At 36.8% G+C, this 20,553-nt stretch overlaps 1 protein-coding gene and 1 long non-coding RNA gene across 11 annotated transcripts in view; one reads left to right on the top strand and one right to left on the bottom strand.

Moving 5' to 3' along the window:
• The window catches only part of LOC137496713 (uncharacterized), a 473,958-nt gene that overhangs the window by 312,675 nt on the left and 140,730 nt on the right, over window positions 1-20,553 (top strand). The window lies entirely within an intron of this gene.
• diaph3 (diaphanous-related formin 3) overlaps window positions 1-20,553 on the bottom strand; it is a 478,885-nt gene that overhangs the window by 453,499 nt on the left and 4,833 nt on the right. Inside the window, exon 2 of one of the 10 annotated variants that reach the window (XM_087272225.1) lies at window positions 9,590-9,728. Coding sequence (XP_087128351.1) covers window positions 9,590-9,728 — 139 coding nt within the window. 10 annotated transcript variants of the gene reach the window in all.

Raw genomic sequence — 20,553 nt, 5'->3', positions numbered from 1 at the left:
CATTAGAGCGGAGGTCAACGGGAAGGATTGAGTTCAGGTATACTAATGAGATCAACACACCCAACCATCGCATGGCCAGCCAGAGGTCTGGCCCACCTCAACCAACGGATGGAGAGCTGACCGCCTCCAGTCAAGATGAAGAACAAGAGAAAGTGGAGTTATAGAGATCAATCACTATACACTTTGATATATCCGAGCAGTTACAGCAAATATTTTATGCCAAACACCATATTAAAAAAGTCAAAACAGAGATATATGGATCAGGCCTAAAGCCATTTAAACGCATGGTTGTAAAAATAAAATTATTTATTCACCAATTCCACAAAACCTATGCTTTTCTCTGGCCAAATCAAACCCTTATCACATTTAATAGGTGTGTTCATCTGACTTGAATCAGTGCATGCCAATATAAACTATGTGACAGTATTTGTATGAAGTATACATGTTGATGCAACTTCCAGGACAACTCATACAAATAGATAAAGAGACAAAGCATACACTTAATACACAAATACAATTTAAATGGTCATGAAACCCACTCTTTCAGTTCAAGTCTACCTCAGAATTATTTCAAAAACTGCTCTAATATGGACGTGGAGCGCTGTGAGCAGAGGAAGAAATGGCTGTGGCCGGAAGAGAAGGGAAAAAAGAAGGGCTTTTGTCAGTTGGCTCACCACCTCAAGCTTTCAAAAAATGAAAAATAAATAAAAATTCAGACACAAAATGTAAGGAGACCCACGATTTTATGAGTTTACAAAGTTAAAATGTAAAGAAATAAACATTAAGTAATTTAATGCTGTGACATCTACGATAAGCTATTCATGATTTCATATCCTATATAACCACATTTTGTTAGATCATTATAAAGATAATCATGTTTATATACACTAAATGAGGGGGACTTCTCTCCTCCTGAATCCCCGGGTCTGAATGCAGTGGATAGAAGTACAGCAGATCCGTTTCCCTATCTATTCCAGCCATTACCCCTGCTGGCGATCTTGAGGATTTTAAACATCTATCCATGCTGCTGTCTTTGCATATGATGTATCTGAATGGTAACAAACTCAACTGATAAAAGACAAAGTTCTCAATTTTCCAATTATTGTACAGATCTCACAGCAAAAATGCTTGCATGTACAAACCAATAGCTTTGCTGTATCAGCTCTGACAGAATCACGGGGAAAACCATGCAAAAAATCTCGTAGGTCATGGAAACAAACGGATACAAGCCTTCATGAATGACTAAATACAGGATGTCATGCAAGGCTGCTGGCGGGTCTCTGGTCTGTCATCAAAATTCACCACAGACAGAAACCACGTGCTCTCATGAATAATTAAGAAGCAGAGTCTTCTCATAGGATAAGAAAACTCAGCTATGAATAATAATAAGAAACTGACGTCATCACTCTACTAGCAGATTCGTGCTACGTTTTTTGATTCCACCCAAAAAATTATTTTAAACTGCGTAGATTAAGTTAGCTGACAAAAGCTCAAAAAAAATTATCCAATTTTCCCCAATTAAAGCTGACAGGTATGAACATTGTCCTTAATGATGCTCAACACAAATCTGTTAAAATCTCAAAAAAAGTACTCAAGGGTGTCCTGAACCTTTAAACATGTACACACAGACATCATCTATTACCTGATTGTAATGCAATAATGTGCACCTTTTGTAAAGCTGCTTTGAAACAATTACAAATAAACTTAAACTGAACTTGTACCATGTGCTTAAAATGTTTCAAATAGATCATTTATACCTGAAATTCAGTAACATGCAAAACCATCACAGTTTCACAGTCCTGTATGTAAAATGTTTTCTGCTAGATCAAGATGAAAAATGGTGAAATGATTTACTGCATTAGCACTCTGGGTAAATAAGCATAATTAATCATTTACAATGCAAGGCAACATAGTTAATTTTTTAATACATTCATGTTTTATCTCATGACACCTTGACTCGCCAGTAATTAAGCCAACTGTGGGTTTGCTTTTTATATAACTTGGCCAATGTAACCCATGGTATCTGGAAATTCTAGTGCATTCAGAATCCATCTGAAGGACATTGCAAGCAAAGACGCTGCATTGTGTAAAATGGCAGAGTAAAGTCAGCACTGAGGTTTCTTTCACACTGTCAAATGCATGCAAATGGCTGGGCTCATTAAAACAGCCATAGTAACAACATCTGATGTAGCATCAGTGCTTCAATGCAATGGTCTCTGAATAAATTAAAACCTATTAAAAGCACCTTCATTTGGCAGGCAGGCATCTCATTAGAAATAAAACCACTTAAATAGTCATTTTAAAAAAGAAAAGTTAATACTTTAGATAATTTTAATGTTTTTTTTCTGAATAAAAGTAAAATGTCAAACAAACATATCCATTTAAACTTAATATTCATCAAGAAAATATCTATTTTTTAAATGTTAAAATGAAAAGGTTTGTTTCTTAGTACTGGGTTGCAGCTGGAAGGGCATCCGCAGTGTAAAACATATGCTGGATGAGTTGGCGGTTCATTCTGCTGTGGCGACCCCTGATGAATAAAGGGACTAACCCATAGGAAAATGAATGAATGAAAGATTTAGACAGAAAAACAATGCATTGGACAACAATAGACGAAGCAAAATGACCAAAAAGTTTGAAACTAACAAGTAATAATCTTGTAAATTAAACTTTAGCCAAAGCAATCTGATAATTTGTCATTTGCTGCTGCTTTTGTTATACGTGATCAATAAGAAAGAAAAGACTACAGATTCTCAGATTCTCTTTGAAACACAAATAGTCTATCCATCCTAGCCCTACCGATAAATAAAACACCAAGATGTGTTGGCCACAGACACTGCACACTACATGAAGCCAAACAGCATGAGAGATGTCACCGATTCGAGAACTGGCAGGGGACTGGGTTCCCGAGCCAAGCGCAAGCACAAGCAAACATAGCCCCTCTAACTAAATTCTCAGTCAGTCAAACAGAAAGAAACTTCACAAAAATTTGGCTACTATGCCAACTAGGTTAATTGGGAGTTTGTTGATACACAGCAGTAACTTCAGTGCATATTTGACCTGCATGTTTCCTCAAAAGGGAAACACATGAGGGCTATCACAGAACAGAGAAACAGTGTGTGGCTATGCATCTAGAGATTCGTTTTAAAATAGAAAAGCATATATAGCTCTTGTGCAAGTACCGTTTGATATGACTAATCCTATTCTTGACGCATTACTAATCATGTTCCCCTTGGAATGAATGCCATCATTCGCTGAAGTCCTCTGTTGCTATTCCAAACAAGGCTAGTCCAACAATTGGCAGAGAAAGCAGGAGAGCCTTCAGAGGACTGGATTGTCAGTCGAGGCAGACTCTGTATAACCTTCAGTGCTGAGAAGTCCTATTCATACAAATCAGGATGAGCAAAACGGAACTGCCAAAATGCAGAGACGTCCTTATTCAAGGCACTAATAAATAAATCATTCTGAAAATGTAACAAAAAACAATATTAATAATAGGCTGTGCAGCGCCCCCTCAACTCAATTTTCTGGTCTTTTCTACTCGTTTATTGCACCTGTCTAATTAAAAGGACTTATTGCCATAATTAACAACATTAGCTGGTTCACCCGCTTGTATTATAAATAACACTGTTTATTAGGTCACCGCAATCGGTCATCCATCATATCAGCCTTCAATGAAAGATCATCCATCAATGTCAATGATAGCCATTGTTATCCTACAACATGCTCTACTTTTAAAGTACATTTAAAGTTCCAATTGTGAGCAAATGGTTGAATTTTTGGTAATATAAAATAACAATTAAAATTGTCAAACAAAAAAAAGCACAGATATTCTTTAAAGAGCCCATATTATACATGAAATAGGGTCATATCCTGGTTGTAAGAGTCTCCAACAACAGTCTAATATGCATGCAAGGTCAAAAAAACACTTTCATTATAATCTGCATTTATTTTTACCTAATTATCCCAGCGACTCCTGTATGAATCGTCCAGTGATTCATTTGTTCCCAAACCCCTCCTTAGCGCGAAGCTAATCTGCGCTGATTGGACCGATGACAGTCTGTCGCGATTGGTCGACTGCCTTCAGTCAGAGAGGGAAATGGCCAATAGCTAATCAGCAATTTAAAAAGTAATCACAGTTCATACACGCTCGATAGTATAGACGTGGATTTTAGCTGCCACACTATGGCGAGTGGATAGTGCCACGGATAACCGAACGAAGGAGACAGTCGTGTACTGGCCATACCACACACACACAAAAACACACACACACACACCTCCGGATGACAACGCTCCCGCTTCCGCCCGCACCCGCCAGGTTTTAGCCTGAGAACCCGCTCCGTTTTCTGCCCGCCGCGCCCGGTCCCGCTAGAGCGGAGAACACAACCAAAAATCACCCAGTATACAGTCCAGTTCGTTCGTTCGCTCTCTCTCTCTCTCTCATACGCGCGCGTGCGCACTAACACACACACAAGCACCACGCAGACTCTCTCTTTCTAATTCGCATAGCAATATCCGTGATATTGCTAGACAGCCCGCTCCCGTCCCAAATTAAACCCGTTACCGACCGCTCCCGCGATTTATTCGGAAATTTATTCCCGCGGCTGTCCCCGCGCCAGATTTCTGCGGCGCGGGAATAAATTTCCGAATAAATCGCGGGAGCAGAACTCTAGCACGGAGCTCCATAAACAAACAGCACGCGTCGCGTTTTTAACGTGACTTTGCACGCGATAAGATAAAATATCCAGTTAACCTGATACAGTACACGCGGTTACAAGTAACAAATCACAACTAAATACATTTGCAAGCTAGAGTAAACGAGGCAACAACTTTAACCGCACGTACTTACACTTGAGAAATGGAAGAAACCCATCCTGACGTCCATCAGTTACTCTTTACTGATCCTTCCTTTAACAAACTCAGATGAAGTATTCTTTGTAGCATGTAGCTTCCAGAAGTTTCCAACTGCTTGGTTATAATGCTGAGGTTTCATCTTTGGGTAGAGACTCAATATATCCATCTGCAGTGTGACTTCAATCGACCGGCATGTTTGTGTGCGTGTGTTTGTGGGTGTGCGTGTGTTTGTGGGTGTGTGTGTGTGTGTCTGGGTTTCTGCGTCAGAGGGCGGGGCCTCAGGTTTGAAATCTCCCGGGTTTGCGCGTGCACGTGAATAACTTGGTTTCGTTCGTACGTCATGGCGAAACACCTAATGAGTTGGTATCAAGGCGACTCGTTTGAAGCACTATGAGTCGACTCTTTTATAGATGAATCAACCGTTTTAAACACTGTATTCTTACAGATTTAAGCCTTAGCTGGATACTTCGCTTCACTTAGAGCTGTGTTACACACTACATGGAGGGGAATTTTCAAAAACCCATAATATGGGCTCTTTAAATTATGATTCTAGATCGATATATACAGTTTATGCCAAGTTCAGACTGCATGATTTTTTTAAGTAGTTACGTTACAGACGTTTTCATACTGCATGACTATCTGAGGTAGCATTTCATAGCTGCTGTGTTTCCACTGCAAGATGGATTGCAGACCGGGGGATTCACACTCCATGACTTTACAATAAAAAGAATCGCCGACAACTGCCTCGGTCCACAAACTACGTCTCACAACCAAACACACGAGAAGTGACATGGAAACAATGCGAGGTCACATTATATATCTTTTGTTATTAACTAGCCTACATAATGAGAAAAAAAAAACTTTAGTGGGGCAGAAAATTTACTTTGCTTACCTCACTTCTAAAGTGAAAAAAAAAAATTATTCTACATCTTTTTTCGACCCGGTTGTGGTATTGCTCAGATGACACGTCAAAGAAGTGTTCCTGCCAAATTTAGACTAGTTTTTCCTCCATTTCTTTGGTCCAGATAGACTGAAAAGATGCCCTCAACTTCTCCCCCAACCCCCCCGCTGACCTGCCTATACCCATACTAGTGGATGATGCTTTCATTGGCATTTTCAACACTTTTCACACTAAATGATTTACAATTGCAGACAGCTCCAGATATTTAGAATTAAAAATATCTCACGGGTGTCAGTGACTTATCTGCGATTCTTTCAGATCGCGTTTTTGATAGTTCATACTGTGTGATTGTTACTCATGTAAATGAGCACTGATTTGCCTGTGATTTCAGGCATTTGTCAGCAATTTCTTAAAACCTGCGAGTCCAAATCAGGGCAGCTACTAAAAAAAATTTAAATTAATAAATAAATAAATACATTTTGGAAAATAAATGAATACAAAAATAATACTTAAAAAAAAATCATGCAGTCTGAACTCAGCATCAGATCAAGGTTAAGGGTTTTACCCAGTAACAGTTGGTAAGAAAACCGTATCGCTTTCAAGCTAGAATTGGAGATGAGAAAAATAAAACACATTTATTTGTCAAATCAGTCTAATTAAGGAAAAATATTTCAAACATAAAATTTATATTTTCCAACAATTGTTTTATTGTTATATTCATGTAAATTAGTGGCATAGGTTTTTTACTTTTTAAGTTCTAAATTAAAATATGTAAGGTAGGCATGGGTTGGTATATGATTCTGACAGTATGATAACTTTGGATAAAAATATCACGGTTTCACGGCATTATGCTTACTGCTTTAAAATAACATGTTTTAAATGTCAGAGAAAAAAAAACAACCTTTTTTTCCTTTGAACACAATATTTTCACAATACATATTTTATTTTGAGAAACATTTATTATATACTGGAGCAGTAAACATGTCAGGCTAAATAATTCAAATCAATTATTGACTTATGCTGTCTTTATTAGGTGTAAAAAACACTGATTTCTTTACATTTCAAAACTGCATCTTTGGATATCTTTTCTACTGGAGATACTGTTGTCCTAAAAAATAAAAAGAAATGTAAAAAAAAAAAATTTTACAAATACTGTAGGCAAAAATTTTGGCAGTTTTAAAACATCGACTTTTCAAAACTGTAAAGTTATTATTTCATGATCATTTCAAATCAATAATCACCATCATCTTTTATATGGTTTTCACACACTAAAGAGAGAACAAGATTACAAGGACTACCTCGCAATAAAAAAACAACAACAGGTAGGTACATTTGTGGACTTCAAAGAAAAGTATGTAATGGATGGAGAAATAAGTGAATGGGTGGCATGGGGTCTAACAGCAAGAAGGTCAAGCTGAAGCTTTAACGGAACATGCATGAATGCCAAACAGATTCCTCCATCGACACTTTGCCAGGAGAGGCTATTAAAATCAATCCAGTAACACCTCAGCAGAGGTGAGAGACGCTAATCATGTCAATTGCAGTCCATTAGGCTCAATCACACCCACCTGCCGGTGATTGTCTTAACCTTGGACGTCAAGACCAGAGCGGCAGTGCAGCAATCGGGCTCAGTATGCAGATGCCATCAACATCTGTCAGACCACTACCCACTCTAGACACGCTACAGGGATGGAGTGGCAGACATACATGTCGCAGGTGCACGTGACGGAATACTGAAGCAAATATTTAAGATTGAAGTGCTGATATGCTGTACAAAAAGGAAAGCGATGTGGCTTGCTCAGAAATACTATAGCTGTTTCTATCCACCTATTTTATTGGGTATTTTGTAGGGGTGTGACGAGACGCTTACTCCACGAGACGAGACATGAGATTCTGTTCACGAGAACGAGGCAAGATTTTTACCTTATTTTTAAGAAATCTTCAATGATGAAATGTATGAATGGAAATGGGTCTTTTATTCAACTGAAAAATAAATAAAAACACAAAATGCAAAACTATTTAGGTGCTTTAAGTAGTTTTACTTTTATTTTAATGAATCATATGCAGTAAAGGACAAGCAAACATTGCTAAAGATTTTGTTAATATATGAATGGAAAATAATGTTTATATTTAATTTTTTATATTATTAGTAAATATATTTTTAATCAACATGGAAAAAGTAGATAAAAATAATAAATGCAAACAATAAAAAATAAATAAAATATAAAATACAAATAATAATAAATAAATAAAAAAATCACTAAAAATGTAAAACAATTTAGGTGCTTTTTAAATCAACTTATAATGAATGGAATGTTATTTCTATTTTAATGAATTATGCCATAATGGATACGCCAACACTGCTAAATATTTAGCACATGGGGAAAAAATAAATAAATAAATTCAAACTTTTTTCCACAAATAGAACGTTTTTTAACGTGTGTTCGCTGATGATAACGGGTGTGTGTGTCTCTAGGAGTTTACTGCGTGTGCGCGCACTCAGAGGAGATGTGTGTGTGTGGTCCTTTACTGACTTGATGGGTCACATCCTTGGCATTTTGCATATGCACATAAAAAAATGTTAAAAAAATAAATAAATAATTTAAAATAAATTAATAAATAAAAGAAAAAAATATATATATGTTTTTAATCGGTTGATGGAAACGGCATGATGTGCATACATTTTAAAAATGCGCATTAAAAGCATATGCACATAACTGAACTGGATAAACTTTTTATTAAGTAAGAAAAGAGGCACAAACTGAAAAAAAAAATGTGATTTTGTTAGAAGAGATCATGTGATCAAAATGCGTGTGAATGGACAAACCAGCAGGCTGAACACATAGTAAAACATCTGAAATGTTGTTTGTCATTCTAAAACACCTCAACCATTTCACTGCAAGTCTTATTATATTATTAATTATTATTAGAATTGTCAAGAGCATCTGTGCTCCGCATCTGACGCTTTCACACACCACCACATGTGCATTGCATGTCGGCATCATCTTCTGAGGTGCAGTTTATTTTGAGATTGAGATTTGAGCAGCTTCTACTGCAGCAAATTTCATTTTTACTGTTGATATTTGGCGCTAGTTAATCAGGAAGTGTCGATTTTGTTCTCTTTGACTCGTTGAACGGAAACTGTGCTTTATTCGCACGTCTTTTGGGTGATATTCCAGTTTTGCGCATAAAATTAATTCACATTCGATGGAAATATAGCTTATGACAAGTGCCATAGTGTGAAGCAGGGAAAAAACATCTCCATCACACACTATTTCAGTACATAGATATATTGTCGTTTTTGGATTTCATGGATAATTCAAGCACGCAAAACTTCCTGAAGGTGAAGAATGACCCACAGTGTGGTGTTCAGTGTAAATCTGTTTGATTTTATTCAGCTTCTAAAAGTCTTCAATGTCATATATTTAATTCTGGGTCAAATTCATATACATTTTATTTATAGAAATAAAACAGAAAAATCATGCTCGAGAATAAGGAAACATCAATCAATATATGCTCATTTGTAATTCAACCTCTTTAAAAATTAAGTTAAAGTTTTGTTGTCATCGTGAATTACTGCAAGTTGTGGTCACAAACTTTAAAAGGGCTTGATAAATTAAAATGTCTGAGGTAGGGTTGAGCTTTAAAAAAAAAGTATTACTGCAGCACATCAGTGGCTGACTTTTAAAAGTTTGCTCTTCTAAAAATCCTACAGGATATTCTCTACATTTGAATATGTCTCTGTCAGGTACAACACAGACGTCAAAATCGGGCGAAAAGAAGGTGACTGAGCCAAAGAGAGTTTACGTCTGTTCTGTTTGGGTAACATATCACCTCCGCCAGGACACATCCATCTGCATGTGCATGTCTGCTTATCCGTCTGTCTTCATTTGTATCCATCTCCGCCTCAGTCTGTGTGCAGATCTCTGGCCTTCCTCCAATCTCCAGGTTTGCGTCCGAAGGGCGATGCGGTCTGTCAGGAGGAAGAGGGGAATTGACTGGGCTGACAGCTGGTCTCCACGGATACAGCTGGGGTCGGGATAAAGAGCCAAAGGCAAGTTCAGAGCTGCATAGCAATCAGCGCATCAGGGGAGTGACAGACAAGGCCAAGAGGTTAGGAATGAGGGAGAAAGACACTATCCCGAAACCATATCACACTTTCTTCAGGCCTCGTCCCCAAACAGCATCAGGATGGTAATCTCACTGTGGCAGTATTCGCATGCAACATTCATTTTAGAATGTGGAGGATAACGCATGCGACTATAGCCAAACTTGAAGGCCTCGCTGAAGAACATCATGAGCAGCAGTGCTCCACTACCACACCACAAATATCTCAGCAGGCTCAACTGCACCAATATGGCACTGCTTCTATGGTGCACTGTTGCCATGGATACAAGTAACAATCTCTCTCTCTCAGTGTGTGTGTGTGTGTGTGTGTGTGTGTGTGTCAGAGAAAGTGGTTTTCATCATGCCAGTCATGAACGCTCATGCGGTAGCTGCTAGTCCATGCTCTCTCTCTCTGTTCAATACAGACACTCCTACTGCAGTGGCTTAAAGTGTTCTCAGACTGAGCACTGTCACCCCTACAGAATATCACTAGATCTACAGGGGACATTTTTGCCCTCCAATATTAATGGACTTTTAGTCCTGCAAAGTAGGTGAGGAATCAATTTAACTATGATCTGCTTTTTGCTTATTGTAATAAATTGTTTTTGCCTTTCAAGTAAGGCTCCTTAATTTCACAATGATGCAAATTCAATACCCTTCTCTACTTTACTAATATTCATTTTAAAACATTGTCTTGTAGTCTATAAAGCCTGGTCTACAAAGTATGGTTTGCAAAGTCTACATCACAAATATTCAGTATCAAAACAGCTTCAAAGATCCATATGAAAAAAATTGTTTGCAGAAAGAATATTCCCCACTGCAAGTATGGAAAGGTTAGCATATTACATTTTACCATATTAAACATCCTGTACATATACAGTACTGAGGTAATGTTTATGATCTAAATCAAGGGTGCCAAAAGGTTTAACTCCAACTTCCTTCAACACACCTGCCTGGATGTTTCTATTACATTGAAATAGGCCGCAATAGGTGAAATATGTGAAGTAGTCCGCTTTATTATTTGCATTATGTTTTAAGGCTGTAAAACCCCTCACTACACTATTTTCTCAGACAGGCATTAACAATTTTACACTTTTCTCTCGTTTAAACACTCGTGTAACTTCTACCTTCATTCCGCATGTCCAGAAGTCCAACTTTTTGTGCAATTGTTAGCATCTTCTTCTGTCTTTTGGGTGTTACCATGGGTGCAGAACATTTTGTCGACATTGTGGGGTTTGTTGGGGAAAAAAACTTGCAAACAGTACAGCACTTCAGAGTAGGGCTGTGCAATTAATCAAAAATCCGATTTCGATTTTGGCTTTTAACGATTATGAAAAACCCTTAATCAAGATAAACGATTATTTTATCACGTAGCGCCACCTTTCCAGTTGTACACGTATGGAAACTCTTTGCCTCTGCAAAGCTCAGTTCCATGTGAAAATGACTAAAAGCATGTGCTGAAATGTAACTTTTGCAGCACGGGATGCGCATCATTCATGTTTTTAACAGCGCAAAAGAGCACGTGCTGTTGTGTGTAAGCGCGCCGTGCTTAGCCTCGGACAGGTAGCGCAAGTAGCACACATCTAACGCGATCTTAATGTGAGCGCTTTAATGGTCAAGTACATGGACATTTGTGTCAGAGTGCGGTGTTTAGTGATTATCCATATTAACTCTCATTTGTGTATTAAACTAACAAGTTGAGAATCAAAAGACACGTGGAAGAGAAACCATATCACAGCCGCACTATTCTTAAAGTTAAAACGTGCGATATTCCTGCTGCTGCCAACTGTTTTTTATTATTAATCAATAATAAAATCAAAAATACAGTGAAGATGCTTAAAGCACAGTTTAAACAACAGATTTAATAACACATTTCTAATAGCTGATTTCTTTTATCTTTGCTATGATGACAGCACATTATATTTTACTAGACATTTTTCAAGATACTAGTATTCAGCCAAAGTGACATTCAAAGGCTTAATTAGGGTTAATAGACAAGCCATTGTATAACAGTAGTTTCTTCTGCAGACGATAAAACATATATATTGCTTAAAGGGGCTAATAATATCTAGCTATTAAAATAGGTTTCAAAATATTCAAACCTGTTTTTTTTTCTAGCTGAAATAAAACAAATAAGGCTTTTTCCAGAAGAAAAAAATATAGGAAATACTGTAAAAAAAAAAAAACTCTGTTAAACATCATTTGGGAAATATTTATACATATAATTAAATTCACAGGAGGACGAATAATTTTAACTTCACGATTATTCAAAACGATTATCAGTTGATTAGAATTATGACAAAAAATAATCGTGATTATGATTTTTCCCATAATCGAGCAGCCCTACTTCAGAGTTATGCTGCGGTTACACTACAGTTTGTTTGTGCCAAATTCTGTTGTACGTCGCTGCGGAAAGGGGTGGGATTAAGCAAGATTATTAGATGTTCCATGAATTAAATTTCTGTCCAGAGAGGTCATGTTTTGATCTTCGATTGGTCTAACGCAATTATGTAATGCGATTTCGCAGGTCAGAGTTCACCAAGCATGAACTTTCCAATGCAGCGAACAGCGAAACGTCGCACAAGCTTGCGTATCCGGTCTGATGCATTCCCGTGCGTATGAATGGAAGTAGAAAAAAGTTCCATGTGACCACAGCTTCACGCTGCTACTGGTCAAAGATTTATGTCAGTTTGGCAAATTCTGCATTCTGTACTTTACAGGGAACAGAGGAGATTGATTGACAGTGGTCTACAGCCAATCAGGATGCGGAACAAAATGTGCTGTACAAAAAAAAGCATGTCAAATTGCACAAAAGAAAATCTGCAAAATATGAACGGCGTTATGGTGAGGGACCACTGTATACCTAGAAAAAGCTTGATTAGCTGGTTGAGGTGTGTTTAATTGTGGTTGGAACTAAAATATGCAGGAAACCAGCTCTCCAGGACTGAGTTTGAGCATCCCTGTTTTAAATAATCATTAAGTTATCCATTTAAAATATTTAAATGAAATGCATTTTTTTTTTATGTAATGGAACAATATATTCAGAATTTCATCATATTCACCAAATTTGTTCTATATTAACCTATATACAGTGTGCAGTACATTTCACTTATTGCATTAGTGATGTATTACTTAATGCAGGGCTCAACAATAAGGACTGCCCGATGGCCCGGGGCCAGCGTGAAAGACGCTCGGGACAGTAGACAGGATTGTTACTGGCCCCTATCGGCCAGTAACGGTGAGCATGCTATTTTTTTTGTAACACGGTAACAACAAGTACAGCGAAAAGATGGCAACATCTAACTATGAGGCTAAAAGAAAATGTCAGTTTCTAAAGTCTTGGAAGCAGACAATTACATGGGTACAACATTAAGAAACTGAAAAAAAGAACAAAAAAAAAAAAAACAGGTTTGGCAAGCCATTTTTAGAAAAAAAATTTAGAATTGCAATAAAATTATTAACATTTTTTAAATGTTTAAATTCTCGATTCATAGACATTATTTTGCAACATTTTTTAAAATATGTGGCTAAGAAATAGCTATTAACCTTTTTTTTTTTTTTTTGGTGGGGCCAGTGAAAATTTTGGCAGGGCAAGTAAAAACCTTAACCACTGGCCCAATCGGCCCAGTAGAAAAAATCCTTAGCGTTGAACCCTGTAATGTATAAAGTACTGTGGTGCAGTGGGTAGCACAATCACCTCACAGCAAGATGATTGCTGGTTAACTGTACCGTAGTATACGAGTGTCAATGAGTGTGTTTGGATGTTTCCCAGTGATAGGTTGCAGCTGGAAGGGCATCCGCAGCGTAAAACATGTGCTGGATAAATTGGCACTTCATTCCACTGTGGTGACCCCTGATTAATAAAGGGACTAAGCCGAAAGAAAATGAATTAAAGAATAAATCCCAGAAGAGCCATTTCAAGAACCAAAGAGCCATTTCAGTTATATTAAATCTGTGACAAATTAAAGTCAAAATGAGCAGCTCTGAGCAAACAATAAAACTTGTACATTTATTCTTGGATCACCATCAAAAATCTGGTCTTTGTGAAAATCTCAAAATGTCTTAGTCTAAGATCGTGTCTAACCATTACAAAAATCTAATGTGCATTAGAACAAATTTGGTTAAAAAACATCAAAACGTCTTCAGAATAATGAAAGCCTAGATCCTGAATTTCAGGCTACAGTTTGAAGAGACAACGTCCTGCTGGCCCTGACGACAGCTTGGTTTCCAGTGAGCTTTTCATCACACCAGGTAATAAGTGTACCCACCAAGGGGAACAACTTATCTTGACTTACTTAGGAAGCTGCAGATGGAGTATGTTTTAGAACGGAGTGGCAGAATCTAAACAGGAAAATTACCTTTCATTACGAATTAACCTTCCAAAAAAAAACTGTGGTAAAAGGATGAGGAAAATTGCATATAATTGCTCTGGCCTTGATAGTTGCTCCTGCTTTCCCTGGCATTGTTGTTGCCTGTGCTTGAAACGTCAGATCCTTTTCATTTAGGGCAGTCAAAAGTTAACTGCACCATTAAGGCAGCAAGAACATGTTGTGATAAAAGAGCATCACTGGCAGCTTCTGTAATTGCTTCTTCCACATCGTTCTATTCAGTAAACCCAATGCTGCCATTTGGCCTTTCAATGAAGCAAGAGCAGCCTCCATTTCGACCCCTTTCCTCACACAACCTCACACTCTCTGACTTTTGTTCTTGTTCTTTTTCCTACGTAACTAATTTTAGCCGTGCTGGCTGTATGTTAGGTTGTCTTGCCAACAGAATCACCTTGCGACATTCAGACAGGTTTTCCAAGGAAATTTTCTAAATCTCAATCAACAAGTGCTGCAGTACCACAGAGCTACTGTCGACCCATCACTGTGGGAACATTTCACGTTAAGCTGCTCAGACTTCAGCAGTCCAAATGAAGAGTGGAAGAGAGGAGGCAGGAGGCTGTCAGAACAGCATGAGAATGAAAGCTCCCTGTAAAATCCATCTAGTTGTTTTGGCTCTGGATGCGATACGGCAAATATAAAAGATGAATATATCCCGGTTTGAGCATACATTCCTCCTTTTCACCTCAGATTTCATTAATTTTTTATCCTCAAGTACATTCTGCAAGTCTGTAATAGAAAAACCATAATTGGATATAAGAAGCATTTGGTTGCCTCTCACCAATGTTCCCTTGTTGGTGCTTCATAACGCACTGCAACAAAATACTTTTCTATCTCATACGGTTTTGCTTCATCTCTCTTCCCTACTGAAGACAGATGGGGGAGCTGAACGTTTAGCCCAGGACAATGCTTTCTGAAGGGTAGCCCAGAATGTCACCTGACAAATTTGAACACCTGCTCTGGCAAGTCTACCTACTCCTCTAAATTGAGCGGTCTATGACTCAACCACAGCAGCAAGCTGTAGTTAAAATAAATTTCAGTAACATTTGAAATTTTGAACTCGCTGTGCACCTCCACATGGCAGACTAACGTGCAATTATTCATCCGTCACTCTGCAAGAAAGCATTGAAAAACATTCTTCATTTGATTTAAGAAAATATACAAAGCAACTCTGACAACTGACAAACTTTGTGAAATGGATGAAAAAAAAAAAAAATATATATATATATATATATATATATATATATATATATATATATATATATATATATATATATATATATATATATTATCTCAAAGGAAACAAATAAGTACGGTACATAAAGAGTATCTCAAACTTTTTACTAAACTTTAAAGTGATGAATCAAAAATGGTTTCCAATGCAGATATCTTTGACACTAAAATTTCTATTTTCTGTAAAAAATTACAAGTACCAGAGTGTTAATAAAATTAACACTCAGCATCTGCAAAGATTTGAGGTTTACCACCCCTTTCTTAGTCCTTCATTTACATTCTGCCAATGGAAAGGTTAAACATTTGTCAAAGTCTTAATGATTACAAAGCCATCCATCTGAAAGAGACAACTCCACTTCATTTCACAAAAATAGGTCATTTTAGGAAAATATTATGAGTGAAACAAGCATTCACTGTTAAAAAAATTAAATTAAGGCAACCAGCTTCAGGACATTTAAATGTATTAAACTTAAATCAAGTAAAGCGCATTACTTCAGTTGAAAGTTAAGTCAACTCAAAAAAGCTCTGCAGCAAGTTGCCTTACAATTTTGAGTTGATTTTTTTGCAGCGTTGTTTATTTTTCATCTGTTAATGTACAGCCCAAACCAAATTTCTTTTTTTTTAATATTGGGGAAATTTGGAAGTACACACAAGAAATAAAAAGAAAGAGGGCAAACAAATTGCTTAATAGAATATCTAATATATAACTACTGTTTCTCTCACCTCAGTATTCTTGATCAGATATATGCAACTCATCTTCCAGCATGCTGAGTTAGAGATGAATGCTTAAATGTTCTTAGACATAGAACTTGACCGGAGGCTTTCTTTATGTGATGTTATTCTGACACCTAGTGGCTGACACTGATACTTCACTCTACACAGTTATTTTTCTAAAGTAAAAAATATGCCTGAAAACAATAGATACAGTCTACAAAGATACATGGTGAAAACAAATGACTAGCTTAATATAAGCACAATATCACCTCTTATCAAAACTAGTAAGTATAAGAAAATAGTAGTTTTGTTAGTGAAAATAAAAAAAGATCAAGATAACACCTGAAGATTTATTTGGAACCAAGTGAAACAACAGTAATTGTGTAATTGATCTCACTGAAGCTGGTTTGATTAATAAATACTATTATTATTTAAATCATTTTAATTTAAGGTACATTATCCTTCCCTTAAACAATATCTGCAACATGATTCTGGAGACATGTTGTTCCATTGTGGGGGGGAAACAAAGACATAAACCCAAATAATGCTGCATTCAAAAATTATAAATAAATGTATAAATATATAAAGTGTGCATGGGATTTTTGAAACTCTTTTTAACAGATCAATTGTGGAAAGAGGTGCATGAATACTTTAAAGGTATACCGTGGTTTGAAAAGGCCAAGGTTTTAAAACCGCTAAAATGTTCTGCTATACTGTTGCTAAGGTATGTTTGGGATTTTTTTTTTTTAGTTTTTTATCTCCAGCAGAAAAGATATCTAAAGATGACAGTTTAAATTGTAAAGAAATTTGTGTTTTTGAAAATAATAAAGACAGCAGAAGTCAATTGTTCATTTAAATAATTTAGCCTGACATGTTTACTGCTCTAAATATTTAAATTTTTCGCAGAATAAAATATTTTGTGTTCAAAAGGGAAAAGTTTTTGTTTTTTACTCAGACATTTAAAAAGGACATATTTTAGAGCAGTAATCCATTACTGTCAAACCGTGATATTTCTATCCAAGGTTATCATACCGTCAGAATCTTACCGGCCCATGGCTAGCTATGATAATAGCAACCCCCCTCCCCTTTTTTCTTGCATTATTTGAAATAAGAAAAATCAATAAAAAAGTTCAAATCATAAAAAATAAAATACAAAAATTAATTGTATAAATTGTTACTGGCCTGCACAGTTAATAAAAAGACTAGAGCAGAGGTTTTTTCTTATTTTTCTTATGAAGGGCCAAAAATCAAACTTGATTGATGCTAGTGGGCCGAACGTAAATATTGTAAATAAGTTGCTATTGGTAATTTTCTAATTTATTTAATAATGTTTAAAAATGACTAGAAAAATTGCTTTATATCAAACAATACAGTTGTTTTACATTTAATAATAAAATTCATTCATTCATTTATTTTATTTTCGGCTTAGTCCCTTTATTAATCCCGGGTGGCCACAGTGGAATGAACCGCCAACTTATCCAGCACATGTTTTACGCAGCAAATGCCCTTCCAGCTGCAACCCATCTCTGGGAAACATCCATACACACTCATACACTACAAACAATTTGGCCAACCCAATTCACCTGTACCGCATGTCTTTGGACTGTGGAAAACCGGAGCACCCGGAGACAACCCACGCAAACGAGGGGAGAACATTTAAACTTCACACAGAAACGCTGACTGGCAGAGCCAAGGCTCGAACAAGTGACCTTCTTGCTGTGAGGCGATTGTGCTAGCAACTGCGTCACCGTGCTGCCTGAAATGGAACTTTAAACAATAATTAAGACATCACTAATGCGACAGCACTATCCCTACTGCGCCATCGCGTCACCCCAAATAATGAATTTATTACAGTAAAAACAAAAAACAATCTCATTTAGTTTTTGCCTTGATTTGCGTGCCGATGTCTTCTGCATAGTCCTCTATTCGTCGAGTGACAGTATTTACATTTTTAAAAATCTGATTACTTTACAACCTTTAACTGAAACATTTAAGTTCAGTTTGCTTTTTTGTAACTCAGCAATAAAACAAACACAAAAAGGTTACGTCAAATTAGAAATGACGAACTCTGTGTTGAAGGTATTCGCCCCAACACTCTCCATCAATCTCACTTTTCTCTCAGATGGGATGGGATAGTAGGCCAAATCAAAGATTACGATCGCTAACTTTGGCCTGCGGGCCCTACTTTGGCCATCTCTGCAAGAGCAAGAGACTACCCTCTCTTAAAAAGGAAAAGTAAGTACACGCAAGCCCAAACAATGGATGATTTTTTTTTAAGATTTAACAAGTACATGATGCAGTAGCAGCACATGTTATTTTCTACTCTACAGTCAATTGTCACTAAAATTAGATTTTAAATCCCACTAAATTACAAATAAAAAGCACCAGGAAAAACAGGATGAGGACAATACAGTCTCTTCCTGGAACACAGGAAACATGGAGTGATGCAGAAGCAGATGGAGCACAGTCTGTGACTTGTCAAGTCAATCCACTATAGGACTTAAAAGTCTGTCTGTGAGCTCTCTGTAGTCTGAACTGTTCATTACAAGTGCAGCTGTAACAAACCACTATGGGAAAACTACAGTAAAGATGGGCCTCTAACAGTCAGTGCATTCCACACATTTTGACAGTAGACCTCGTTCTGATAAAAGAAGAGCATGTGCGCCTTGAACTGTGTGACTCAGCCAGGGTGTGTTGATGAAAACTTCTCAGAAGTGTCAGACAAATACCACACATCTGTTAAGAGTAAAACAAGTGCCTTTTTTCAAAGAGATAATGTGGAAAGGAGGGGGTGAGGTTTATGTAAATACAAATGGCATATAATCCTGCTTCGGCTAACATTTACTGTCATTTATAAAATCAAACCAAACCAAAAACTTCATTTGTATTCTGCTATGGAATAGGGCTGCAAAATATATCATTTTGGCGTTGATATTGCAATGTGTGCATTCGCAATAGTCACATCGCTGTATTTTTTATTTATTTTATTTTTTTAATGCCATGTTAGCAACCAAGGCTATTTTCATGGCACGAATCTTTCAACAATTAATATACAATTTAAAAATCAACAAAGAAAATAAAAAATAAATGAAATAAGATTTTTTTTTTTTTGTTAATACATGATAAAAATTCTAAAATCTTTTCTGATTTCACTTTGTTAAAAATGTCCTTCAAAGAGTTCATTTCAGAAAAAAGGCTTCTGGAATCAGTAAAAGCAGGACAGTCCAGTAAAATGTGTTTTATAGTAAGAGGAGTTTTGCAGCACAAACACTGAGTAGGGTTTTCACCTTGGAGCAAAAAACCATGTGTTATTCTCGTATGCCCAATACGACATCTGGTAAAAACTACTTGATCAAATCGATTGTTAAAATGTCTTAAAATTCTGTGTGAAATTTCAGGTTGGATTTCATGTAATTTGTCACATCGCTGTATCTGCAATGTTGAGTTGGGATTATAGTTGATCTGCAATGAGGATTGTATGGTGTTATTTCACGTTACATTTGACTTCAAAAACCATAAAGCACTACTTTTTCACTTATATCCTGGCTCATCTTAGGGCTGGGCGATTAATCGAAAAAGTAATCGAAATTCCGGACATTCAGAACCTATAATCGATCAAATTTTTCCAGGTCAATTTTTCCGTTTACTCTCTCTACAGTGTGTGGAGTCAAGTGACCCCACTTCGTCAAAGCTAATTTATACTTATGTTATTCTGACATTATACTTCTGCCAAGCGCATGCGTGCACATACGGTCTGACGCAGCTTTCTCAAACACACACACACCTCTCAACAAAATCTAACTACATGTCACAACGACACACAGAACAAGCTTTATGATTGGTCGGTTTGGTATCAGTGACATTGGTGGGCAGCGCGGAGAGCCACGTTTTAGACAATGTGTGTTCAGTGGTTCAGCATTGATGTTCAATAAATAATCATAGATAGTAGAAAGTTTGCATTTACTTTAACAATTATTTTAAATCAAATAATCCACTCTACAATAAAAAATCTCTTGCTTGTATTATTTGAGCATATTTATTGTACAAAACTTGTCAGTGAACTATGAGGGCAAAAACATCAAATAATTCAATAAAATAATCGTTCATTTATAGCAGGGGTCACCAATCTCGGTCCATGAGGGCCGGTGTCCCTGCAGGGTTTAGCTCCAACTTGCCTCAACACACCTGCCAGGATGTTTTAAGTATACCTAGTAAGACCTTGATTAGCTTGTTCAGGTGTGTTTGATTAGGGTTGGAGCTAAACTCTGCAGGACATCGGCCCTCCAGGAACAAGTTTGGTGACCACTGATTTATAGTAATAGAGTTAAAATGTTCATATAACAATCAAGATTTAGATTT

Source organism: Danio rerio, chromosome 11 (genome assembly GCF_052040795.2).
Source record: "Danio rerio strain M-AB ecotype USA chromosome 11, GRCz13ab, whole genome shotgun sequence".
In the NCBI taxonomy this organism is placed as follows: domain Eukaryota; kingdom Metazoa; phylum Chordata; class Actinopteri; order Cypriniformes; family Danionidae; genus Danio; species Danio rerio.
Note: the sequence above shows the minus strand (reverse complement) of the source record. Positions and strands in the feature narration are given on the sequence as shown.